Here is a 23,077-nt window from a genome sequence, read left to right on the forward strand (position 1 = left end):
ATGGAGGTGGAGGTGAAGAAGGTGAAGAGGGCTGTAAACGTGTTTGTGAAACATCAGGTTCGTTCAGTCAAACGCTCGTTTCAGCGGCAGCCATCTTGGTTGTTTACAAAAGTCGCGTCCCCCTGCGTCACGATATAAACTCCGCCCACTATCAAATAAACTAGTAATTGAACTTGCCGAGGAAATCACTTCCCATTGGAGGAGATCCAGACCGAGTGTGAGTGTGAGTGTGTGTGTGTGTGTGTGTGTGTGTGTGTGAGCGTATGAGTGTGCGTGTGAATGAGTGAGAGTGTGTGTGCGCGCGTGCCGGCGTGTGTCACCTTTTAAAGACACGAATCTTTTACTTCATAATGTACGATTTTCTCCGCGGACCGTGAACGCTGCAAAGCGTCCGTTGTCATGGTGACGGGCCTGCGCGACGCAGGAGGCGACGGTTTAACGGAGAGAGCGACGGAACCGAGCTCGTCACCGGGGACACGAGTGAGAGCGGAGCGGGTCACCGGCAGCTGTTCGACGCGCAGGTGGGTCAGAGGTCACGTGGGTTGTTGCTCGGTTACAGTGCTTCGTATGAATTATTGTTCACTTCTCGATCTGAGTCGGTTTTTGTCGACATGTTGAAGACCGTTCACTGACGTCACACCGAGACAAACAGCAGCAGCTTCTTGTGGTGACGTCAGCAGCGTGACGCGTCTGTTCGCACCACATTCATCTGTTGATCAGTCACATGATTATTATTCTAATAACAGTCAGTTCATTTACATATGAAGTCTGATGATGTTTTGATATTAAATGAACTATAAACACATCAACATCATTATCACCATTCAACACAAAATACAAATTAAAAGATTAAATTATCAATCCATCATGAACCCAGATCATATTCTCTGTTCTTCAGTCCACATACAGTAAACATTCATGTGACATGTTCTTCAGCTGTGGAGTTTTATACAATATTAAAAACAGTTTGGTCTTTGATGTTAATTAAGATATTCATAAATATAAACAAATTCAAAAGCTTCGGTGGATCAAAGTGCTGAGTCTGAAAAGATCACAGACAAAATATCAGTACTGGTTCAAATCATCATATTTCATCTGCTATGCTGCAATTAATTAATATATATATACATAAAGTATAAATAAGTATCTGGTGAGTGAAGTGCTGATCTTTAATAAATCATGAATGATGACACTGTCCAATATGAAGATTTATGTAACGTAGCAACACGTTTTCACTCTGGAACAACTCTGACCTGTCTCCTGTCTTTGTGTGTTTGTAGGTTCAACTGTCCATGTCTCTGCTGGCAGGACGGAAAGACATGAGGACAAACTGTCTGTCTGCTGAGGACGACAACACACACTGCAGCTCTACCAGCAGGTAGATAGACAGTTAGAGACCGACAGAGACAGAGAGACAGACAGTTAGAGACACACAGTTAGAGACAGAGAGTAAGAGACAGACAGTTAGAGGTATACAGTTAGAGACAGACAGAGAGACAGACAGTTAGAGGTATACAGTTAGAGACAGACAGAGAGACAGACAGTTAGAGGCAGCGAGACAGACAGTTAAAGACAGACAGTTAGAGACAGACAGAGAGACGGACAGTTAGAGACATACAGTTAGAGACAGACAGAGACTTGACTTGTTTTTCTTTGTCTGTTTAACATTTGTCTGTCTCTCTGTCTCTGAGGTTGTTATGTTTGTCGTCCAGCCGGAGGCAGCGGGATGATGACGATGATGATGATGATGTCAGCAGACTTCCCTTCACTATGGGTTCGTATCATCTTCTCTTCTAATCACAAAGTGTGTGTGTGTGTGTGTGTGTGTGTGTGTGTGTGTGTGTGGTGGAACAGTGTGAGGATGAGACGTCTCCGTTTACTGTTTCACCACAGCGCCTCCGGTGGACAGTCAGAGCTCTGACATCATCCAACGTCTCACAGAGAAAAGACGGAAGAAACACGAAGACGCTCTGAAACAACTCAATACTGAACTGATACAACTCACTCAGGTACTACACACACCTGAGGAAGTACACACACCTGAGGTAGTACACGCACCTGAGGAAGTACACACACCTGAGGTAGTACACGCACCTGAGGTACTACACACACCTGAGGTAGTAAACACACACCTGAGGTAGTAAACACACACCTGAGGTTCTACACAAACCGGAGGTAATACACACACTTGAGGTAGTACACACACCAGAGGTTCTACACACACCTGAGGTTGTACACACCTGAGGTACTACACACACCAGAGGTTGAACACACACCTGAGGTTGTACACACCTGAGGTACTACACACACCAGAGGTTCTAAACACACCAGAGGTACTACACACACCAGAGGTTGTACACACCTGAGGTACTACACACACCAGAGGTTCTACACACACCAGAGGTACTACACACACCAGAGGTTGTACACACCTGAGGTACTACACACACCAGAGGTTCTACACACACCTGAGGTTGTACACACCTGAAGTACTACACACACCAGAGGTTCTACGCACACCAGAGGTACTACACACACCAGAGGTTGTACACACCAGAGGTTCTACACACACCTGAGGTACTACACACACCAGAGGTTGTACACACCTGAGGTACTACACACACCAGAGGTTCTACACACACCTGAGTTACTACACACACCAGAGGTTGTACACACCTGAGGTACTACACACACCAGAGGTTCTACACACACCTGAGGTTGTACACACCTGAAGTACTACACACACCAGAGGTTCTACGCACACCAGAGGTACTACACACACCAGAGGTTGTACACACCAGAGGTTCTACACACACCTGAGGTACTACACACACCAGAGGTTCTACACACACCAGAGGTTCCACACACACCAGAGGTTCTACACACACCAGAGGTACTACACACACCAGAGGTTGTACACACCTGAGTTACTACACACACCAGAGGTTGTACACACCTGAGGTACTACACACACCAGAGGTTCTACACACACCTGAGGTTGTACACACCTGAGGTACTACACACACCAGAGGTTCTACGCACACCAGAGGTACTACACACACCAGAGGTTCTACACACACCTGAGGTACTACACACACCAGAGGTTCTACACACACCAGAGGTTCCACACACACCAGAGGTTCTACACACACCAGAGGTACTACACACACCAGAGGTTCTACACACACCAGAGGTTCCACACACACCAGAGGTTCTACACACACCAGAGGTTCCACACACACCAGAGGTTCTACACACACTGTTTTACCCCCTACACCTTCTAACTTGCTCTATTTGACACGTCAGGTGTATGAGGCTCAGGTGAGGACCCTCAGTCAGGACCTGTTGTCCTATCTGCAGGAGGTGGACCTCAGGTTGGACACACTGAAGGACAGAATGGAACACCTGGATCACGTCAGTCTGCAGGTACAAAACACCTGGAGACATCTGTCTGTCACAAGACTTGAGACAGACATGAGACATAGAGATCTTTTAGCTCTGTGTGTGTGTGTGTGTGTGTGTGTGTGTGTGTGTGTGTGTGTGTGTGTGTGTGTGTGTGTGTGTGTGTGTGTGTGTGTGTGTGTGTGTGTGTGTGTGTGAAGGACGAGGTGCAGCAGGAGGTGAAGCTGAGGAAGATGAGAATCATGGAGCTGAACATCAAACTGACAGAATGTGAGAGTCATCAAATCAACGAGGTGAGACAGAGTCTTCATCAGCTGAGAGGCTGGGGGACAAAGGACAGACTCTGGGGGACAAAGGACAGACTCTGGGGGACAAACCCTGGGGGAAAGAGGATAGACTCTGGGGGACAGAGGACAGACTCTGGGGGACAGAGGACATCAGTCTTGATCCTCTCAGAACCAGGATGTGACTCTGTGTTTGTAGATGAGAGCTGTGCTCAGGAAGTTCTGCCTCCTGCTGGAGAACATCGGCTTCCTGCTGCTGCCGGATGTCCACAGACTGATCCACTGCAAGGCCATGGTAACCTCTGACCTCTGACCTCTGACACACAGGGTCCAGTTTATTACTTTGTTCACAGTGAGATATTTCATGTAAGTCGTGACAACAGACAGTACCTGAAACACTTCCTCTGTCTCCCCAGATGTTGAATCAGTCTCTGCTGGTGAACCGTCGCAACGTGGCCCGACTGCTGCTGCTCCTCCAGGAGGAAACCCTGCAGCAGGGGGCACTGCTGCACCTGCACCGGGTCGACTGTCTGACCCGCTGGACCTGGACCAGGGTCACCGAGCTCACAGACCATGTCAGGTGGGTGGAGGACCAGGTAGTAGACGGGTCCGACCGGTGGAGGACAGTAGTATTTGTATAAACAATCAGTGCGAACTGGTTCAGGATCGGTGAACTGGTTCAGGATCAGTGTGAACTGGTTCAGGATCGGTGAACTGGTTCAGGATCAGTGTGAACTGGTTCAGGATGTGTGAACTGGTTCAGGATGTGTGAACTGGTTCAGGATCAGTGTGAACTGGTTCAGGATCAGTGTGAACTGGTTCAGGATCAGTGTGAACTGGTTCAGGATCAGTGTGAACTGGTTCAGGATCGGTGAACTGGTTCAGGATCAGTGTCTGTGTGTTGTAGGAGTGTGTGCAGCAGCGTTGAGGACCAGCAGCTGATCTCAGGTCAGAAGATTAAAGATCTGACTGAACAACGTTGTGACATCATTGTCAGGATCAGGTAATGGCCGAGACTTTGTCGTTTGGGTCTGGTGGGCGGGTCCATACGCTGCTGGTCATCCAATCACATCCTGTCTGTGTTTCAGCTCCCTGGTCCCGCCCACCTGCTCCACTGCTCTGGTCTCTGATTGGTTCAATCAGCTGACAGCTGTCAATCAACAGATCGGTACCTGTCACCACTCTCAGTGTTTTCTGTTTCTGTGACTCATCACGTGTTGGGTGTGATGTAGGAGTGTGTGTGTGTGTGTGTGCGTGTGTGTGGGCAGACAGTCTTCACGCTGACTTCCTCCATCTGCTCCGTTGCTCTTATGAGCAGACATGGCAGCAGCGATTGTCTGAGGTGGAGCGCTGTGAGGTGAGAACACACTCACAAACACACACACACATACACACACACACACACACACACACACACACTGCGTGTGAAGGGTCACATGACTGGTTGTTGTTGTTGTGCTGGTCTCCTGCAGGAGGCGCTGTGGGCTCTGCAGCTCCGTGAGGACGAGGTGAACAATGTCGTCGGCTCTCAGCTCCTCCCTCTGACAGGGCGGAGCCAGAGTCAGGACGAACAGCAATTGGCTGCTTTAGACGTGAGCCACACACACGCGACTGCGTCAGTCTGTCTGTCTGTCTGTCAGTCTGGCTCCACCTGTCTGTCTCTCCTCAGGTGAGCAGTGACTCTGCGGCCCGTCGTGCTCTCAGCCTCAGTAGGTGTGTGTTCGTCATGATGAGAGGAGCGGCGTCGCTATGGGAGACACACTGCCGGCGGTTAGAGAGGAGAGAAGAAGAAGTGGAGCGGCAGCTGGACGCCCTGCGGCGCTCGCAACAGCAACTCATACAGGTGAGTCGTCTGTCCCGTACCTGAGGGACACAGGGGCGGGGCTTGTGAGCGTCTCCCATGATGCTTTGCTGCTGTGTTGTCAGAGTAAGAAAGTGCGACTGGACGAGCTTCTCGGTGAACTGCGTCAGGAGGGAAGTGAGGACGCTCTGAAGACCAGTCTGGACAGAACTGTCCTGCACCTGCAGGATGTCAGGGACAGGTGAGACAGGACACATGCTAACGCTATTGCTAATGTTACAGTGTGACACACTGACACACTGCACCTTGACTACTGTGTGTGTGTGTGTGTGTGTGTGTGTGTGTGTGTGTGTGTGTGTGTGTGTGTGTGTGTGTGTGTGTGTTTGTGTGTGTGTGTGTGTGTGTGTGTGTGTGTGTAGCTGCGGACAGTGTGTGTCTGATCAATGTCAGCTGTTGGATCTTCTTCCCTCTCTCCTCCTGGACGAGCTTCTCTCCTACAGCAGCAGCCTGAGCTGCTTCTACCACCTGGGTCACGCCTACACACCGGTAACCACGGCAACAACTCCTGGGTCACACTTCCACACTGGTAACCGGATGTAGAATTGGGGGGGGGGTGGTGACGTGCTCCTATTGGTCAGTACCAGCTGTCAATCACACTGTGTCCGGGGCTTCATGGTCTATGTGACTGTAACTGGATCATAATGTACAAAAGAGATGAATCATAAACTGTAACTGATGTAATCGCCCTCTGCTGGTCAGTAACAGAACTCACACTTCACACAACATACAATGTTATTAATACATTACAGTAATACAGTAATACCTGCTCATCTCTGGGTTTGTCCTCTTCCTCCTCTTCATCCTCCTCTTCCTCCTCAGGATCTGGAAGAACTGAAGATCTTCCACTTAGGTCAGTCTGTTTATTTATTTATTTTATTGTTTCTTCATTTAACATTTTTTAAAGGGATCTATTATTTTTTTAACTGTGTGTGTGTGTGTGTGTTTGTAGGGACTGAAACACAGAAACTGGAGGATATGATTGCCGCTCGTCCAATCAGCTGTCAGAATAATGTTGTCCCCACCCAGCTGTCTCACGATTGGCTGTCTGAGGTGAAGCTTTGATTAATGATCGACACACAATAATTGATTTCTTGTTGGTTCAGAAAAAAAACCTGTGTGTGTGTGTGTGTGTGTGTTCACAGGCAGACTCCTCTCTGCTCTATCTCTGTGACATCAGCAGCTCTATCAAGTTTACATCATCAAGGGGTGTGGTCTATACTGGCCCTGCCTTCAGATGCCCCGCCCCCGACCTGCAGCAAGAAACACACCTGAGCCTGTTTCCTGTAGAGCTGCTCACAAAAACACTGAGCAGGTACACACACACACAAAACACACAAACACACACACACACACATTGTGGCTGGCTAACTGTGTGTGTGTATGTGTGGTGTCCAGGACTCGGACTCTGTTCGTTGACAACCTGGAGCAGCGTTTCCATGACGTCCTCAGCTCGGCCATTGCCACGGCAACAAACAGGAAGGAGGCGGTGCGCTCGGAGCAGGAGCTCCACCTGCAGCAGCTGAACCCCCAACACATCCACACCCACATATACCAGCCCCGCCTGGGTAACACAAACACACACACACACACACACACACACACACACACACACACACGCACACACGCGTAGACATCGGCTGTCCAGTGTTGTCCCATGTTGGTGTACTCGTCCACTAGGGGGCAGATAAGAGCCAGAAACACTCTGACTCTGACTCACCTGTATGAGCGCGGTGCAGTGACCCTCAAAAAATGTGTGTGTATGTGTGTGTGTGTTCCAGCCGAGCTGCAGCTCCACCGGCAGCGTGTGGACGCTCACTGTGAGCAGCTGCAGGACGAGCTGAGCGTCTGCAGGTCGGAGCTGCAAACGCTGCAGTCATCCGTCAGCAGGATGAACCGGGAGTTCTCCGTCTCTCTGTCCAACATGGAAGACGTCGTCCTGACGGCCGGCAGCCGCAAAAGGTAACGTCCGATTGGCGGTCAGCTGACCGACTAGGTGAAACTGTCGTCACAGGTTTGTGTGTCTGTCTGCAGGCTGGAGACCATGAGCTCCGCCCTGCCAGACTGTCTGGATCAACACATCCAACACACCCAGCGCTGTCAGACCACCTTCAGACGGACGGTGCAGGTCAGACTGGACCACGTCCGACACAGAACCACACACCTGCTCACGTCCTTCAGGTAACGTGTGAACCACCTGCAGACTCACCTGCAGCAGCTGGCCGCGCCCACTCACCAGGCTCCTCCCCCTGAAGGTTGTTCAGTGAAGGCGGAGACTTCGGTCCTCAGGAGCTGAGCATGTTTCAGAAGAAGCTGAGGCAGCAGATGAAACACGTCAGTGTGGCGGAGGAGAACATGGCCGCCGAGCTGGAGGCGTTCGAGTCCCACAGTCTACAGCAGGTGAGTGACAGGTGTGTGACAGGTGAGTGACAGGTGTGTGACAGTTGAGTGACAGGCATGTGACAGGGGTGTGACAGGTGAGTGACAGGTGTGTGACAGGTGAGTGACAGGTATGTGACAGGTGAGTGACAGGTGAGTGACAGGTGTGTGACAGGTGAGTGACAGGCGTGTGACAGGCGTGTGACAGGCGTGTGACAGGTGAGTGTCAGGTGAGTGTCAGGTGAGTGAAAGGTGTGTGACAGGTGAGTGACAGGTGTGTGACAGGTGAGTGACAGGTGTGTAATAGGTGAGTGAAAGGTGTGTGACAGGTGAGTGACAGGTGTGTGACAGGTGTGTGACAGGTGAGTGACAGGTGTGTAACAGGTGTGTAACAGGTGTGTGACAGGTGTGTGACAGGTGTGTGACAGGTGAGTGACAGGTGTGTGACAGGTGTGTGACAGGTGAGTGACAGGTGAGTGACAGGTGTGTGATAGGTGAGTGTCAGGTGAGTGACAGGCGTGTGACAGGCGTGTGACAGGTGAGTGTCAGGTGTGTGACAGGTGTGTGACAGGTGAGTGGCAGGTGAATGACAGGTGTCAGACAGGTGTGTGACAGGTGTGTGACAGGTGAGTGACAGGTGAATGACAGGTATCAGACAGGTGTGTGACAGGTGTGTGTCAGGTGAATGACAGGTGTGTGACAGGTGAGTGACAGGTGACCTCATCATGTGACCTCCTCCAGGTGAAGGAGGCGTCGGCTCAGTTTGAGGAGAAACTTTGTCTCCTGACACCTGAGATGAAATTCTCCAAGATCCAGAAAATCAACAGCAGCACAAGAGTTCTCACTAGAGCCGAGGTACCTGTCTGTCCGTCTGTCCGTCCGTCTGTCTGTTTGTCTCACCTGTCTGTCTACATGGACTAACCTTGGACTTGATTACAGTGTGAACCTGCTCATGTGTGTGTGCTGGCTCCATGTCTGGCTCCCGCCTGGCTCCAGGTCTAGGTACAGGTCTGGGTTCAGGTCTTGGTCCAGGTCTGGATCCAGGTCTGGATAAGTTTGTGTGTTGTTTCTGCAGGATGGGAAGTCCAGGAAGGGGGTCCGGTCTGCTCCAGCTCCTGGTCTACGGGAGTCCAGCAGGACCGGGGTGGAGCTCCTCGATGACCCTGTCATTGACCTCATTAAGTCCCTGAACAGGTGAAGACTCAAACATCTGAGTGACTGATGATGATGATGATGATGATGAAGAAGAACATCTCCTCCTCTTCCTCCTCCTCAGGTTCTGTGTGATCCAGGACGAGGGACCAGAGACAGAGACAGGTGTGACATAACTCATAGAAGTGTAGTCACTCATGTAACTACAGTTCTATTGACTGTATATATATATATTTATTTTTTATTTTTTATATATCCTCCTGTCTGTCTCTCTCTCCACCTGTCTGTCTGTCAGACCTGGGGAACCTGTCTGTGGTTCAGGACCCCCTTAATTCATTAACTTTGGATTTGATCAGTAATTATGAGCGACAGCAGGAGGCGGAGCTTCTAGAGGTGGTGGGAGGAGTCAGGAAGAGACTGGAGTTGCGACTGGCAGACAGCGACCAGGAGAAGGTGAGAACCTGGCGGCACAGCGTTTACCTGGTGACCTGGTGACCCGGTGACTCGTGACCCTGTGACCTGGTGACCCTGTGACCTGGTGACCCGGTGACCCGGTGACCCGGTGACTCGTGACCCAGTAACTCTGTGACTCGTGACCCGGTGACTCGTGACTCGTGACTCATGACCCGGTGACCTGGTGACCCGGTGACTCGTGACCCAGTAACTCTGTGACTCGTGACCCGGTGACCCGGTGACTCGTGACTCATGACCCGGTGACCTGGTGACCCGGTGACCTGGTGACTCGTGACCCGGTGACCTGGTGACCCGGTGACCCGGTAACTCTGTGACTCGTTACCCGGTGACTCGTGACCCAGTGACCTGGTGACTCGTGACCCGGTGACTTGTGACCCGGTGACCTGGTGACGCGGTAACTCTGTGACTTGTTACCCGGTGACTCGTGACCCGGTGACCTGGTGACTCATGACCCGGTGACTCATGACCCGGTGACCTGGTGACTCGTGACCTGGTGACCCGGTGACTAGTGACCCGGTGACTCGTGCCTCATGACCCGGTGACCCTGTGACCCGGTGACCCGTTAACTCTGTGACTCGTTACCCGGTGACCCTGTGACCCGGTGACCCGGTAACTCTGTGACTCGTGACCCGGTGACCTGGTGACACATGACCCGGTGACCTGGTGACCTGGTGACTCGTGACCTGGTGACCCGGTGACTAGTGACCCGGTGACTCGTGCCTCATGACCCGGTGACCCGGTGACCCGGTGACCCTGTGACTCATGACCCGGTGACCTGTTGACCTGGTGACCCGGTGACTCACGTGTGTCTCTCCTCAGAGGGAGAACGTCGGTCGTCTGCGAGCGTCGCTCAGCGGCGACGAGTTGCAGATGCTGGTGGACAGAGAGGAGGTCAGACAGCAGCAGCTGCACGCTGCCGTCTGCTGCTCACACCTGGAACTACAGGTGAGACATGAGCATGTGACCTGCTGACATCACCACTGAGACCTGCCACCTCCAACAGCCTGTTGTGTATGTGTGTGTGTGTGTGTGTGTGTGTTGCAGGAGTGTGTGCGAGTCCGAGGGGAGGAGTTTGTGACATCAATGGCGTCTCTGACTGAGAAGCTTTTCTCTCAGCTGGATGACCTTCTCAAACCTGCAGGTAACCTTTGACCACTGCTGAAGTTGGGGCTGTTACATGTGGGACGTCCTGTAAGCTGAGAACCAGATCTGTCCTGTGTGAGTCGTGACAACGGAAGTCCAACATATGCAGCAGGTCACGTGGATCGTGTTGACTTCAGATAGTTCAGAAGTTTGAATCATAATTCCGAGACAGAACCAGTCGTCAATAAATGTATTTATTTACAATAAAGCAGAGGGACATGCCGATGTAGTTCCTCTATGAAGTTAGTCAATACATTTTCTTAAATCATAAATAAATCATAAATAATCATAGATCATAATCCACTAACACGTTGATCAGATTCAAATGTGTTGATAATAAACAATCTGATTATGTAAACGTCTCAACACAGACGCTCCGTGATCCGACTGCTCCGTTGTCGCGACTCTCTCTCTCAACGGCTCTGCTGAGAACCACGGTGGTTCTGACCAATGAGAGGGAGGAGTGGCTGCTGTGGGCGTGTCTCCAAGTTAGCAAGTGTGCTAACTAGGCTAACTTCAGGATCTGAACACTGAGTGATCACTCCCTGTTTTTGATGGAACAGGAAGGGATGCTGCGGCGTCGGTCATGTGAATCCAGATCCATCGACCTTTGACCTCAGTTTTTGTTTGTTTCCATAGAAACGAAGGCAGTGTCACACCAGCACTCAGACGTCACTGTTACTATGGAGACAGCAGCTGAACCAGGAAGCAGGTAACATCTGACCTTCGACCTTCTGAGTCAGCCTGACCACAGCTGTGACATCATAGACGGCAGCTGATGTATGTGTGTTTGTGTGTGTCAGGACCTGGCCTGGTGTCTCGTACCCGTTGCCCTCTGACTCGGAAACAACAGCATCCATCACCACACCCAGGTGCACCATGGGACATGTGGTTGTTAAAGAGCAGAGAGACACTGCTATGAAGGTACACACACACACACACACAATCACACACACACACACACACACACACATATTAATAACACAAAAACATTAGTGTGTGTGTGTGTGTGTGTCTGTGTGTGCGTGTGCGTGTGTGTATGTCAGCGGTTCGAACAGCTGTTCAGGTTGGAGTTGCTGCGTTCAGATGACGACAAACGGAAACAACTGAGTGAAATACACAACTGGAACACACACTGGAGACGAGAGATACACACACTGACACTGACACACAACCACACACTGACACAACCACACACTGAGACACAACAACACACTGAGACACAACAACACACTGACACACAACAACACACTGAGACACAACAACACACTGAGACACAACAACACACTGAGACACAACAACACACTGACACACAACAACACACTGAGACACAACAACACACTGAGACACAACAACACACTGACACACAACAACACACTGACACACAACAACACACTGAGACACAACAACACACTGAGACACAACAATACACTGAGACACAACAATACACTGACACACAACAACACACTGAGACACAACAACACACTGACACACAACAACACACTGAGACACAACAACACACTGACACACAACAACACACTGACACACAACAACACACTGACACACAACAACACACTGAGACACAACAACACACTGAGACACAACAACACACTGACACACAACAACACACTGAGACACAACAACACACTGAGACACAACAACACACTGACACACAACAACACACTGAGACACAACAACACACTGACACACAACAACACACTGAGACACAACAACACACTGACACACAACAACACACTGAGACACAACAACACACTGAGACACAACAACACACTGAGACACAACAACACACTGACACACAACAACACACTGAGACACAACAACACACTGACACACAACAACACACTGAGACACAACAACACACTGACACACAACAACACACTGAGACACAACAACACACTGAGACACAACAACACACTGAGACACAAGAACACACTGAGACACAAGAACACACTGAGACACAACAACACACTGAGACACAACAACACACTGACACACAACAACACACTGACACACAACAACACACTGAGACACAAGAACACACTGACACACAAGAACACACTGACACACAACAACACACTGAGACACAACAACACACTGAGACACAACAACACACTGACACACAACAACACACTGACACACAACAACACACTGACACACAACAACACACTGACAAACAACAACACACTGAGACACAACAACACACTGACACACAACAACACACTGACAAACAACAACACACTGACACACAACAACACACTGACACACAACAACACACTGAGACACAACAACACACTGACACAACAACACACTGACACAACAACACACTGACACACAACAACACACTGACACACAACAACACACTGAGACACAACAACACACTGACACAACAACACACTGACACAACAACACACTGACACACAACAACACACTGAGACACAAAAACACACTGAGAAACAACAACACACTGAGACACAACAACACACTGACACACCAACACACTGACACACAACAACACACTGACACACAACAACACACTTACACAACAACACACTGAGACACAACAACACACTGACACACAACAACACACTGAGACACAACAACACACTGACACACAACAACACACTGAGACACAACAACACACTGACACACAACAACACACTGACACACAACAACACACTGACACAACAACACACTGAGACACAACAACACACTGAGACACAACAACACACTGACACACAACAACACACTGAGACACAACAACACACTGAGACACAACAACACACTGAGACACAACAACACACTGAGACACAACAACACACTGACACACAACAACACACTGAGACACAACAACACACTGACACAACAACACACTGACACAACAACACACTGACACACAACAACACACTGAGACACAAAAACACACTGAGAAACAACAACACACTGAGACACAACAACACACTGAGACACAACAACACACTGAGACACAACAACACACTGACACACAACAACACACTGAGACACAACAACACACTGACACAACAACACACTGACACACAACAACACACTGACACACCAACACACTGACACACAACAACACACTGACACACAACAACACACTCACACAACAACACACTGAGACACAACAACACACTGAGACACAACAACACACTGACACAACAACACACTGACACACAACAACACACTGACACACAACAACACACTGACACACAACAACACACTGACACACAACAACACACTCACACAACAACACACTGAGACACAACAACACACTGACACACAACAACACACTGACACACAACAACACACTGACACACAATAACACACTGACACACAACAACACACTGACACACAACAACACACTGAGACAACAACACACTGACACACAACAACACACTGACACACAACAACACACTGACACAACAACACACTGACACACAACAACACACTGACACAACAACACACTGACACAACAACACACTGAGACACAACAACACACTGACACACAACAACACACTGACACACAACAACAACACACTGACACAACAACAACACACTGACACAACAACAACACACTGACACACAACAACACACTGACACACAACAACACACTGACACAACAACACACTGAGAAACAACAACACACTGAGACACAACAACACACTGACACAACAACAACAACACACTGACACAACAACAACACACTTACACACAACAACACACTGACACACAACAACACACTGACACACAACAACACACTGACACACAACAACACACTGACACAACAACACACTGACACACAACAACACACTGACACAACAACACACTGACACAACAACACACTGACACACAACAACACACTGACACACAACAACACACTGACACATAACAACAACACACTGACACAACAACAACACACTGACACAACAACAACACACTGACACACAACAACACACTGACACACAACAACACACTGAGACACAACAACACACTGACACAACAACACACTGACACACAACAACACACTGAGACACAACAACACACTGAGACACAACAACACACTGACACACAACAACACACTGACACAACAACACACTGACACAACAACACACTGACACAACAACACACTGAGACACAACAACACACTGACACACAACAACACACTGAGACACAACAACACAGTGACACAACAACACACTGAGACAACAACAACACACTGAGACACAACAACACACTGAGACACAACTGAACTGGAACCAGTCCAGAAGACTTCATCAGACCCGGGTTTCCACAGGGTGTTGAAAGAGATTTTCAATCTCAATGAGTTTGATTAAATAAAGATTAAATAATGTGATGCTATGTGATGTCATGATGTGATGTCATGAGATGTGATGTCATGGTGTGATGTGATGTCATGATGTGATGTCATGATGAGATGTGATGTCATGATGTGATGTCATGAGATGTGATGTCATGATGTGATGTCATGATGAGATGTGATGTCATGATGTGATGTCATGAGATGTGATGTCATGGTGTGATGTCATGAGATGTGATGTCATGGTGATGTCATGATGAGATGTGATGTCATGAGATGTGATGTCATGAGATGTGATGTCATGGTGTGATGTGATGTCATGATGAGATGTGATGTCATGATGTGATGTCATATGTGATGTCATGAGATGTGATGTCATGATGTGATGTCATGAGATGTGATGTCATGAGATGTCATGAGATGTGATGTCATGAGATGTGATGAGATGTGATGGCATGATGTGATATCATGAGATGTGATGAGATATCATGAGATGTGATGTCATGAGATGTGATGAGATGTGATTTGGTGTCATGAGATGCTATTCTCAGTTTTAATAAAGATTCAACCACAATAAAGTAACAAAGTGGTTTAATAAAGTTTACAGCTTCACAGACAAACATCCCGTGTTCCGTTTGTGTTCTGTCACGTTCCGTCTGCGCTCAAGACCAGACACTGTCCAACAAACCTACCAATCAGGAACCACCAGCCCTCCAGCCGCTGTGATGTCATCAGAGTACGGCACAGGCGAGGAATGATGGACACGCTGAGACCTGCTGACCTCTGACCTCATACATTGTCCTTTGTGTTCTGTTTCCATGACAACCACGTCCTCGTGTCCATCGCAGGTCCAGACGACGTCCTAAGGTCACGAAGGTCACGACTCAGAGTCGACAGAGGAAACGTTCTCGATGGACTGAAGCAGCTGAGAGACCAGACGCAGAGACTCCGCCCCCCCCAACAGCTGCCTGGAGACAGACAGACAGGTTACAGACAGACAGGTGACAGACAGACAGGTCATCTGTCAACTGTCTGTCTGAAAGCTACTGACCGGATGGAGGAGTGGGCGTGGCTTGCTGTCTTGTCCAGGTGCTCAGACGCCACCTGTGCGTTTTGTCTCATGGTCGTGATGATGTGAGACTCTGACGCCTTCAGACCGTCGTTCTCCACCCGCAGAGACTCCGCCTCCACCTGACACACACACACACACCGTCAGTGGAAGGAAGATATTATGAACCTGATCAGATGATCGATCAATCATCTTTGACTCACCTGTAGCTGCTGAAGCTCCGCCTTCAGTTTGGAAACAGTGTTCTCTGCTTTCACCGCTCGCTTCTGTCACAACCAGGAAGAGAAACATGAACCGCCACCCCTCACCCTGTATGTGTTCATACACCACCCCTCACCCTGTACGTTTTCATACACCTCCACCCCTCACCCTGTATGTGACCATACACCTCCACCCCTCACCCTGTATATGTACCGTCATCAGCTGCAGGTTCTGCTCCACACAGTGAATCATGGTCTCCAGATCCTGCGCCTCCTTCTCGTCCTGACTCCTCCTCTGGAGACGCTCCTCACTCAGCTTCTGCACCCTGGGGGGTGGGGGGGGTGGTGGTGGTGGTGTTAATACACTGTCTCCTATTGGTTAGTGGGTGGTGTGATTGGTTGGTAGTCACCTGCGTTCATTAACATCTGATCTCCTCTGCAGCTCTTCGATGGTTCTCCTCAACACCATGTTCTCCTGCTTCAACTGTCACACGCACACATGCAGACGCACACGCACACACACACACACACACACACACACACACGGACGCAGGCACACACGTACTGAAACCACTTCTTAACAGGGCTCTCATTTTCACTACGAGGCTGTGTGTGTGTGTGTGTGTGTGTGTGTGTGTGTGTGTGTGTGTGTATGTGTGTGTGTTACCTGTTGTATGTGGCTCCTCCCCCTGCAGGTCTCGTCATCGCCTCCCTGCTGGAACCTGAGAGTCATGACAACGTGAGCTTGTTGACCTGAACGCCGCAGGAGGCGGAGCTGTGCTCATACCTCACTGAACCAATCAGTGAGCAGCAGACATCACGTGACTCACCTGGTCTCCTCCTCTTCATCCTCCTCTTCCTCTGTGCACAGGGAGGAGGTGCTGTCTACACCGCACTGGAAGCCCTGCCCCTCCTCCTCCTGATTGGATGGACAGAGAGACAGTGCTGATTGGAAACTGTTCACGTTCATGTAGTTTCATTATTTTAGTTAAATGAGTTACTTAAGTTACTTAAGTTAAATTAGTTACTTTGATTAAATTAGTTACTTTAGTTACTTTCATTACTTTAGTTAAATTCAATACTTTAGCTAAATAAGTTACTTTATGAATTAGTTTCTTTAGTTGAATTAGTTACTTTCGTTACTTACTGAAATTAGTTACTTTCATAAAATTAGTTACTTTGGTTAAATTCGTTACTTTAGTTAATCAGTTACTTTGGTTAAATTACTTACTTTCATTAAATTAGTGACTTAAGTTAACTTAAATACTTTAGTTAAATTAGTCACTTTGTTTAAATTCGTTACTTTTGTTACTTTAGTTACTATTGTTAAATTAGTTACTTTAGTTAAATTAGTTACTTTGGTTAAATTAGTTACTTTAGTTAATTCAGTTAAATTAGTTACTTTAGTTAAATTAGTTACTGTCATTACTTAAGTTAAATTAGTTACTTTACTTAAATTAGTTACTTTCGTTACTTAAGTTAAATAAGTTACTTTAGTCTCTTAAGTTAAATTAGTTACTTGCGTTACTTTCGTTACTTAAGTAAAATTAGTTACTTGAGTTGTTCTGATGCAGACTTTGTGGAATCCATACCTTGCTTTGTGTCTTGTCCTGGTCCTGAACCTGGTCCTGGTTCTGATCCTGGTCCTGAACCTGGTCCTGATCCTGGTCCTGATCCCGATTCAGGTTCTTCCAGCGTAGAAACTCTCTGAAGGAGAACGGGTTCTGCTCCTCCTGCACCACCTCATCTGCAGAGGAACAGAGTCAGTACTGGCGGTCTGGTCTCTGACTGCAGAACCAGAAAACAGACCCACAATGCATTGGGGCAGAGATATTTAACATGACGCGTCATCAACGAACGTAACGATTCAATCTGAAGAAGAAGAAGAGTATGAATATGATCCAGATGTCAGTTACTGTTACATACAAATCTTAAAACACTGAAACATGCTGATGGAGCCGTTGAGTTGGATGAATCTTCCTTGACTCCTTTCCTTGACCTCATGACGTCTTCCACTGAGGTAGAAGAAGAGGAGAGAGGAAGAGCAGAGAAGGAGAGGAGAGAGGAGGGGAAGAGAAGAAGAGGAGAGAGGAAGAGTAGAGAAGAAGAGGAGAGAGGAAGAGTAGAGAGGAAGAGGAAGAGGAGAGAAGAAGAGTAGAGAAGAAGAGGAAGAGGAGAGAGGAAGAGGAAGAGGAGAGAAGAAGAGGAGAGAGGAAGAGGAAGAGCAGAGAAGAAGAGGAGAGAGGAAGAGGAAGAGCTGAGAAGAAGAGGAGAGAGGAAGAGTAGAGAAGAAGAGGAGAGAGGAAGAGTAGAGAAGGAGAGGAGAGAGGAGGGGAAGAGAAGAAGAGGAGAGAGGAAGAGAAAAGAGGAGAGAGAGAGAGTAGAGAAGAAGAGGAGAGAGGAAGAGTAGAGAAGAGGAGAGAGGAAGTGTAGAGAAGAAGAGGAAGAGGAGAGAGGAAGAGGAGAGAAGAAGAGGAGAGAGGAAGTGTAGAGAAGAAGAGGAAGAGGAGAGAGGAAGAGGAGAGAAGAAGAGGAGAGAGGAAGTGTAGAGAAGAAGAGGAAGAGGAGAGAAGAAGAGGAGAGAGGAAGAGGAAGAGTAGAGAAGAAGAGGAAGAGCAGAGAAGAAGAGGAGAGAGGAAGAGTAGAGAAGAAGAGAGAGGAAGAGGAAGAGCAGAGAAGAAGAGGAGAGAGGAAGAGTAGAGAAGAAGAGGAGAGAGGAAGAGGAAGAGGAGAGAAGAAGAGTAGAGAAGAAGAGGAAGAGGAGAGAGGAAGAGGAAGAGGAGAGAAGAAGAGGAGAGAGGAAGAGGAAGAGCAGAGAAGTAGAGGAGAGAGGAAGAGGAAGAGGAAGAGCTGAGAAGAAGAGGAGAGAGGAAGAGTAGAGAAGAAGAGGAGAGAGGAAGAGTAGAGAAGGAGAGGAGAGAGGAGGGGAAGAGAAGAAGAGGAGAGAGGAAGAGAAAAGAGGAGAGAGAGAGAGTAGAGAAGAAGAGGAGAGAGGAAGAGTAGAGAAGAGGAGAGAGGAAGTGTAGAGAAGAAGAGGAAGAGGAGAGAGGAAGAGGAGAGAAGAAGAGGAGAGAGGAAGTGTAGAGAAGAAGAGGAAGAGGAGAGAGGAAGAGGAAGAGGAGAGAAGAAGAGGAGAGAGGAAGAGGAAGAGTAGAGAAGAAGAGGAAGAGCAGAGAAGAAGAGGAGAGAGGAAGAGTAGAGAAGAAGAGAGAGGAAGAGGAAGAGCAGAGAAGAAGAGGAGAGAGGAAGAGTAGAGAAGAAGAGGAGAGAGGAAGAGGAAGAGGAAGAGGAGAGAGGAAGAGGAAGAGGAGAGAAGAAGAGTAGAGAAGAAGAGGAAGAGGAGAGAGGAAGAGGAAGAGTAGAGAAGAAGAGTAGAGAAGAAGAGGAGAGAGGAAGAGGAAGAGGAAGAGGAGAGAGGAAGAGGAGAGAAGAAGAGGAGAGAGGAAGAGGAAGAGGAAGAGCTGAGAAGAAGAGGAGAGAGGAAGAGTAGAGAAGAAGAGGAGAGAGGAAGAGTAGAGAAGGAGAGGAGAGAGGAAGAGAAAAGAGGAGAGAGAGAGTAGAGAAGAAGAGGAGAGAGGAAGAGTAGAGAAGAGGAGAGAGGAAGTGTAGAGAAGAAGAGGAAGAGGAGAGAGGAAGAGGAGAGAAGAAGAGGAGAGAGGAAGTGTAGAGAAGAAGAGGAAGAGGAGAGAGGAAGAGGAGAGAAGAAGAGGAGAGAGGAAGAGTAGAGAGGAGGAGAGAGGAAGTGTAGAGAAGTAGAGGAAGAGGAGAGAGGAAGAGGAAGAGCAGAGAAGAAGAGGAGAGAGGAAGAGTAGAGAAGAAGAGAGAGGAAGAGGAAGAGCAGAGAAGAAGAGGAGAGAGGAAGAGTAGAGAAGAAGAGGAGAGAGGAAGAGGAAGAGTAGACTCACCGTCGGTGATGATCAGGGTCTTGCGGCTCCTCCGTCCCGACATGATGACGCAGCTGGACCAAGTCACTGATCCATCACGTCATCGGTCTCGTCGTCCTCCCGGTCCCGGTCCCTCTGTCTCCAGACCCGGAAACACAGCAGGCCGCTCCTTCATCATGTGACCCGTCCTCTGACCTCCCATTGGCTGCCACCATCACATGACGTGAAAGGAGAACCCGGAAACACGTTTCCTGCCAGATTCCGTCAAACTGTTTGACACGCGCCGCGTCCGACCTAGTCCGGTGAGTTCACCTGAGTCTGACACGTGGTCCGGTCCGGCTCGGCTCGGCTCGGCTCGGCTGGACGGATCCGGATGTCAAACCGGGTCTTTCGGTTCTGGGTTCAACTCAGCTCTTTTCACCGGCCGTGATTGACAGGTAGTGGGCGGGGTTAGCTGGACCGGCTCTGGTCCCGCATCTGCAGCTGCGACACCGTCAGAACCGTTAGATCCGGATCCACGTGACGGGGTGGAGGGGGTGTGGTTTCTCTTCGAGTAGTTTTCTCTTGTTCCATTAGAGAATCTAGGGAATAGTTCTTCTGGTGGTGGTTCTGATGGTTCTCGTGGTTCTACTCTGCAGAGCCAGAACATGTCTGAGGAGGCTCCACGTGAGGGGGACCAGTCTGCCACTCAGTCTCAGTCCACTCTGCCCCCGTCCCAGGCCCTTTTCACCCAGTCCCCTACCCAGTCGAAGACCCAGTCCCAGCCCGGTTCTGGTTCCTCCAGTGGGCCGACCTCGGGCAGCCAGTCGTCCAGTGGCTCGGGGACCGTGAGCAGCATGGACACCCTCCCCGTCACCCTGCCGTCCGTCCCAGAGGAACCAGAACCACAACCCTGGGGCCGCCTGCTGCCCATGGCCCCGGGCTTCAGGAGTCAGGGTGAGTCAACAACAACCAAGACAACAACAGAGACTACGACAACAACAGAGACCAGGACTACAACCGAGACCAGGACTACAACTGAGACCACGACAACAACTACAGAGACCACGACAACAACAGAGACCACGACAACAACAGAGACCGCGACAACAACAGAGACCACGACAAAAACAGAGACCATGACAACAACTACAGAGACCACGACAACAACTACAGAGACCACGACAACAACAGAGACCACGACAACAACAGAGACCATGACAACAACAGAGACCATGACAACAACAGAGACCACGACAACAACTACAGAGACCATGACAACAACAGAGACCACGACAACAACAGAGACCATGACAACAACTACAGAGACCATGACAACAACTACAGAGACCACGACAACAATAGAGACCACGACAACAACAGAGACCACGACAACAACAGAGACCATGACAACAACAGAGACCATGACAACAACTACAGAGACCACGACAACAACTACAGAGACCACTACAACAACTACAGAGACCACGACAACAACTACAGAGACCACTACAACTACAGAGACCACGACAACTACAGAGACCACGACAACAACTACAGAGACCACGAGAACAACAGAGACAACTACAACAACAGAGACCACGACAACAACAGAGACCATGAAAACAACTACAGAGACAATTACAACAACTACAGAGACAACGACAACAACAGAGACCACGACAACAACTACAGAGACAATTACAACAACTACAGAGACCACGACAACAACAGAGACCATGACAACAACTACACAGACCACAACAACTACAGAGACAACGACAACAACAGAGACCACGACAACAACTACAGAGACAATTACAACAAATACAGAGACCACGACAACAACAGAGACCATGACAACAACTACACAGACCACGACAACAACAGTGACCATGACAACAACTACAGAGACCACGACAACAACAGAGACCATGACAACAACTACAGAGACCACGACATCAACTACAGAGACCATGACAACAACTACAGAGACCATGACAACAACAGAGACCACGACAACAACAACAGAGACCATGAAAACAACTACAGAGACCACGACAACAAATACAGATACCATGACAACAACAACAACAGAGACCATGACAACAACTACAGAGACCACGACAACAACAACAGAGACCATGACAACAACAGAGACCATGACAACAACTACAGAGACCACGACATCAACTACAGAGACCATGAGAACAACAACAGAGACCATGACAACAACTACAGAGACCACGACATCAACTACAGAGACCACGACAACAACTACAGAGACCATGAGAACAACTACAGAGACCACGACAACAACAGAGACCATGACAACAACTACAGAGACCATGACAACAACGACAGAGACCATGACAACAACTACAGAGACCACGACAACAACAACAGAGACCATGACAACAACTACAGAGACCACGACAACAACAGAGACCATGACAACAACTACAGAGACCACGACAACAACAGAGACCATGACAACAACTACAGAGACCACGACAACAACTACAGAGACCACGACAACAACAGAGACCATGACAACAACGACAGAGACCATGACAACAACTACAGAGACCACGACAACAACAACAGAGACCATGACAACAACTACAGAGACCACGACAACAACAACAGAGACCACGACAACAACAACAGAGACCATGACAAAAACTACAGAACAAAACACATTGTCAACCGAGTAAATTCACGAGAAAAGTGTTTTTTTAATCATATCTAGAACTTAATTAATAGCTAATATGATTGATATGTCAGGACAATATCTGAAAACAATTTGGAAACTTGAATTATAGTCTACACGTCTGCACTAGTGAAATCAGTCTGTTACTCGCTGATGAATGAAGATTTTCTCCATAAAGCTCTG

The 23,077-nt window shown here is 48.6% G+C and overlaps 3 protein-coding genes across 5 annotated transcripts in view; 2 read left to right on the forward strand and 1 right to left on the reverse strand.

Annotated features, from left to right (window-relative positions):
• Window positions 1-15,915, forward strand: ccdc180 (coiled-coil domain containing 180). Its single transcript, XM_047329290.1, has 34 exons — window positions 1-57; window positions 378-521; window positions 1,281-1,378; window positions 1,692-1,774; window positions 1,894-2,009; window positions 3,307-3,426; window positions 3,603-3,695; window positions 3,886-3,981; window positions 4,103-4,266; window positions 4,594-4,689; window positions 4,775-4,854; window positions 4,955-5,043; window positions 5,159-5,278; window positions 5,356-5,529; window positions 5,613-5,728; window positions 5,907-6,033; window positions 6,367-6,397; window positions 6,497-6,597; window positions 6,690-6,859; window positions 6,943-7,112; window positions 7,326-7,506; window positions 7,579-7,725; window positions 7,800-7,944; window positions 8,665-8,778; window positions 8,999-9,117; window positions 9,200-9,240; window positions 9,371-9,528; window positions 10,369-10,494; window positions 10,594-10,690; window positions 11,332-11,404; window positions 11,496-11,616; window positions 11,739-11,936; window positions 15,717-15,785; window positions 15,898-15,915. The coding sequence occupies exons 1-34, from the start codon at window positions 1-3 to the stop codon at window positions 15,913-15,915; spliced, it is 3,852 nt and encodes a 1,283-aa protein (XP_047185246.1).
• On the reverse strand, window positions 15,624-20,422 carry entr1 (endosome associated trafficking regulator 1). The gene is made up of 9 exons (XM_035640794.2): window positions 20,224-20,422; window positions 17,911-18,065; window positions 17,149-17,237; window positions 16,986-17,040; window positions 16,729-16,802; window positions 16,533-16,644; window positions 16,322-16,384; window positions 16,101-16,240; window positions 15,624-16,017 (listed from the first exon to the last, which is right to left on the reverse strand). The coding sequence occupies exons 1-9, from the start codon at window positions 20,264-20,266 to the stop codon at window positions 15,927-15,929; spliced, it is 822 nt and encodes a 273-aa protein (XP_035496687.1). The 5' UTR covers window positions 20,267-20,422; the 3' UTR covers window positions 15,624-15,926.
• Window positions 20,364-23,077, forward strand: part of chek2 (checkpoint kinase 2) — an 8,171-nt gene continuing 5,457 nt past the window's right edge. The window contains exons 1-2 of one of the 3 annotated variants that reach the window (XM_035640790.2): window positions 20,364-20,504; window positions 20,841-21,138. In XM_035640790.2, the coding sequence (XP_035496683.1) occupies window positions 20,850-21,138 (289 nt within the window). In that variant the 5' untranslated portion in view covers window positions 20,364-20,504; window positions 20,841-20,849. Of the gene's footprint in view, window positions 20,739-20,840; window positions 21,139-23,077 lie in introns of all 3 variants that reach the window. The other 2 variants (XM_035640793.1, XM_035640792.1) reach the window with 2 other exon arrangements.

The sequence above is a fragment of the Scophthalmus maximus genome, chromosome 19, assembly GCF_022379125.1.
Source record: "Scophthalmus maximus strain ysfricsl-2021 chromosome 19, ASM2237912v1, whole genome shotgun sequence".
Classification (NCBI taxonomy): domain Eukaryota; kingdom Metazoa; phylum Chordata; class Actinopteri; order Pleuronectiformes; family Scophthalmidae; genus Scophthalmus; species Scophthalmus maximus.

What these genes read in the sequence shown, in the direction of transcription:
- ccdc180 (XM_047329290.1), top strand. Translation starts at nt 1, where the DNA reads ATGGAGGTGGAGGTGAAGAAGGTGAAGAGGGCTGTAAACGTGTTTGTG. An exon ending in CTCACAAAAACACTGAGCAG is followed by an intron (nt 6,860 to 6,942) that starts GTACACACACAC and finishes TGTGGTGTCCAG; the next exon opens with GACTCGGACTCTGTTCGTTG. An exon ending in CTCATTAAGTCCCTGAACAG is followed by an intron (nt 9,118 to 9,199) that starts GTGAAGACTCAA and finishes CCTCCTCCTCAG; the next exon opens with GTTCTGTGTGATCCAGGACG.
- entr1 (XM_035640794.2), bottom strand. Translation starts at nt 20,266, where the DNA reads ATGTCGGGACGGAGGAGCCGCAAGACCCTGATCATCACCGACG. An exon ending in AGGACAAGACACAAAGCAAG is followed by an intron (nt 17,238 to 17,910) that starts GTATGGATTCCA and finishes CCATCCAATCAG; the next exon opens with GAGGAGGAGGGGCAGGGCTT. An exon ending in GATGAAGAGGAGGAGACCAG is followed by an intron (nt 17,041 to 17,148) that starts GTGAGTCACGTG and finishes CATGACTCTCAG; the next exon opens with GTTCCAGCAGGGAGGCGATG.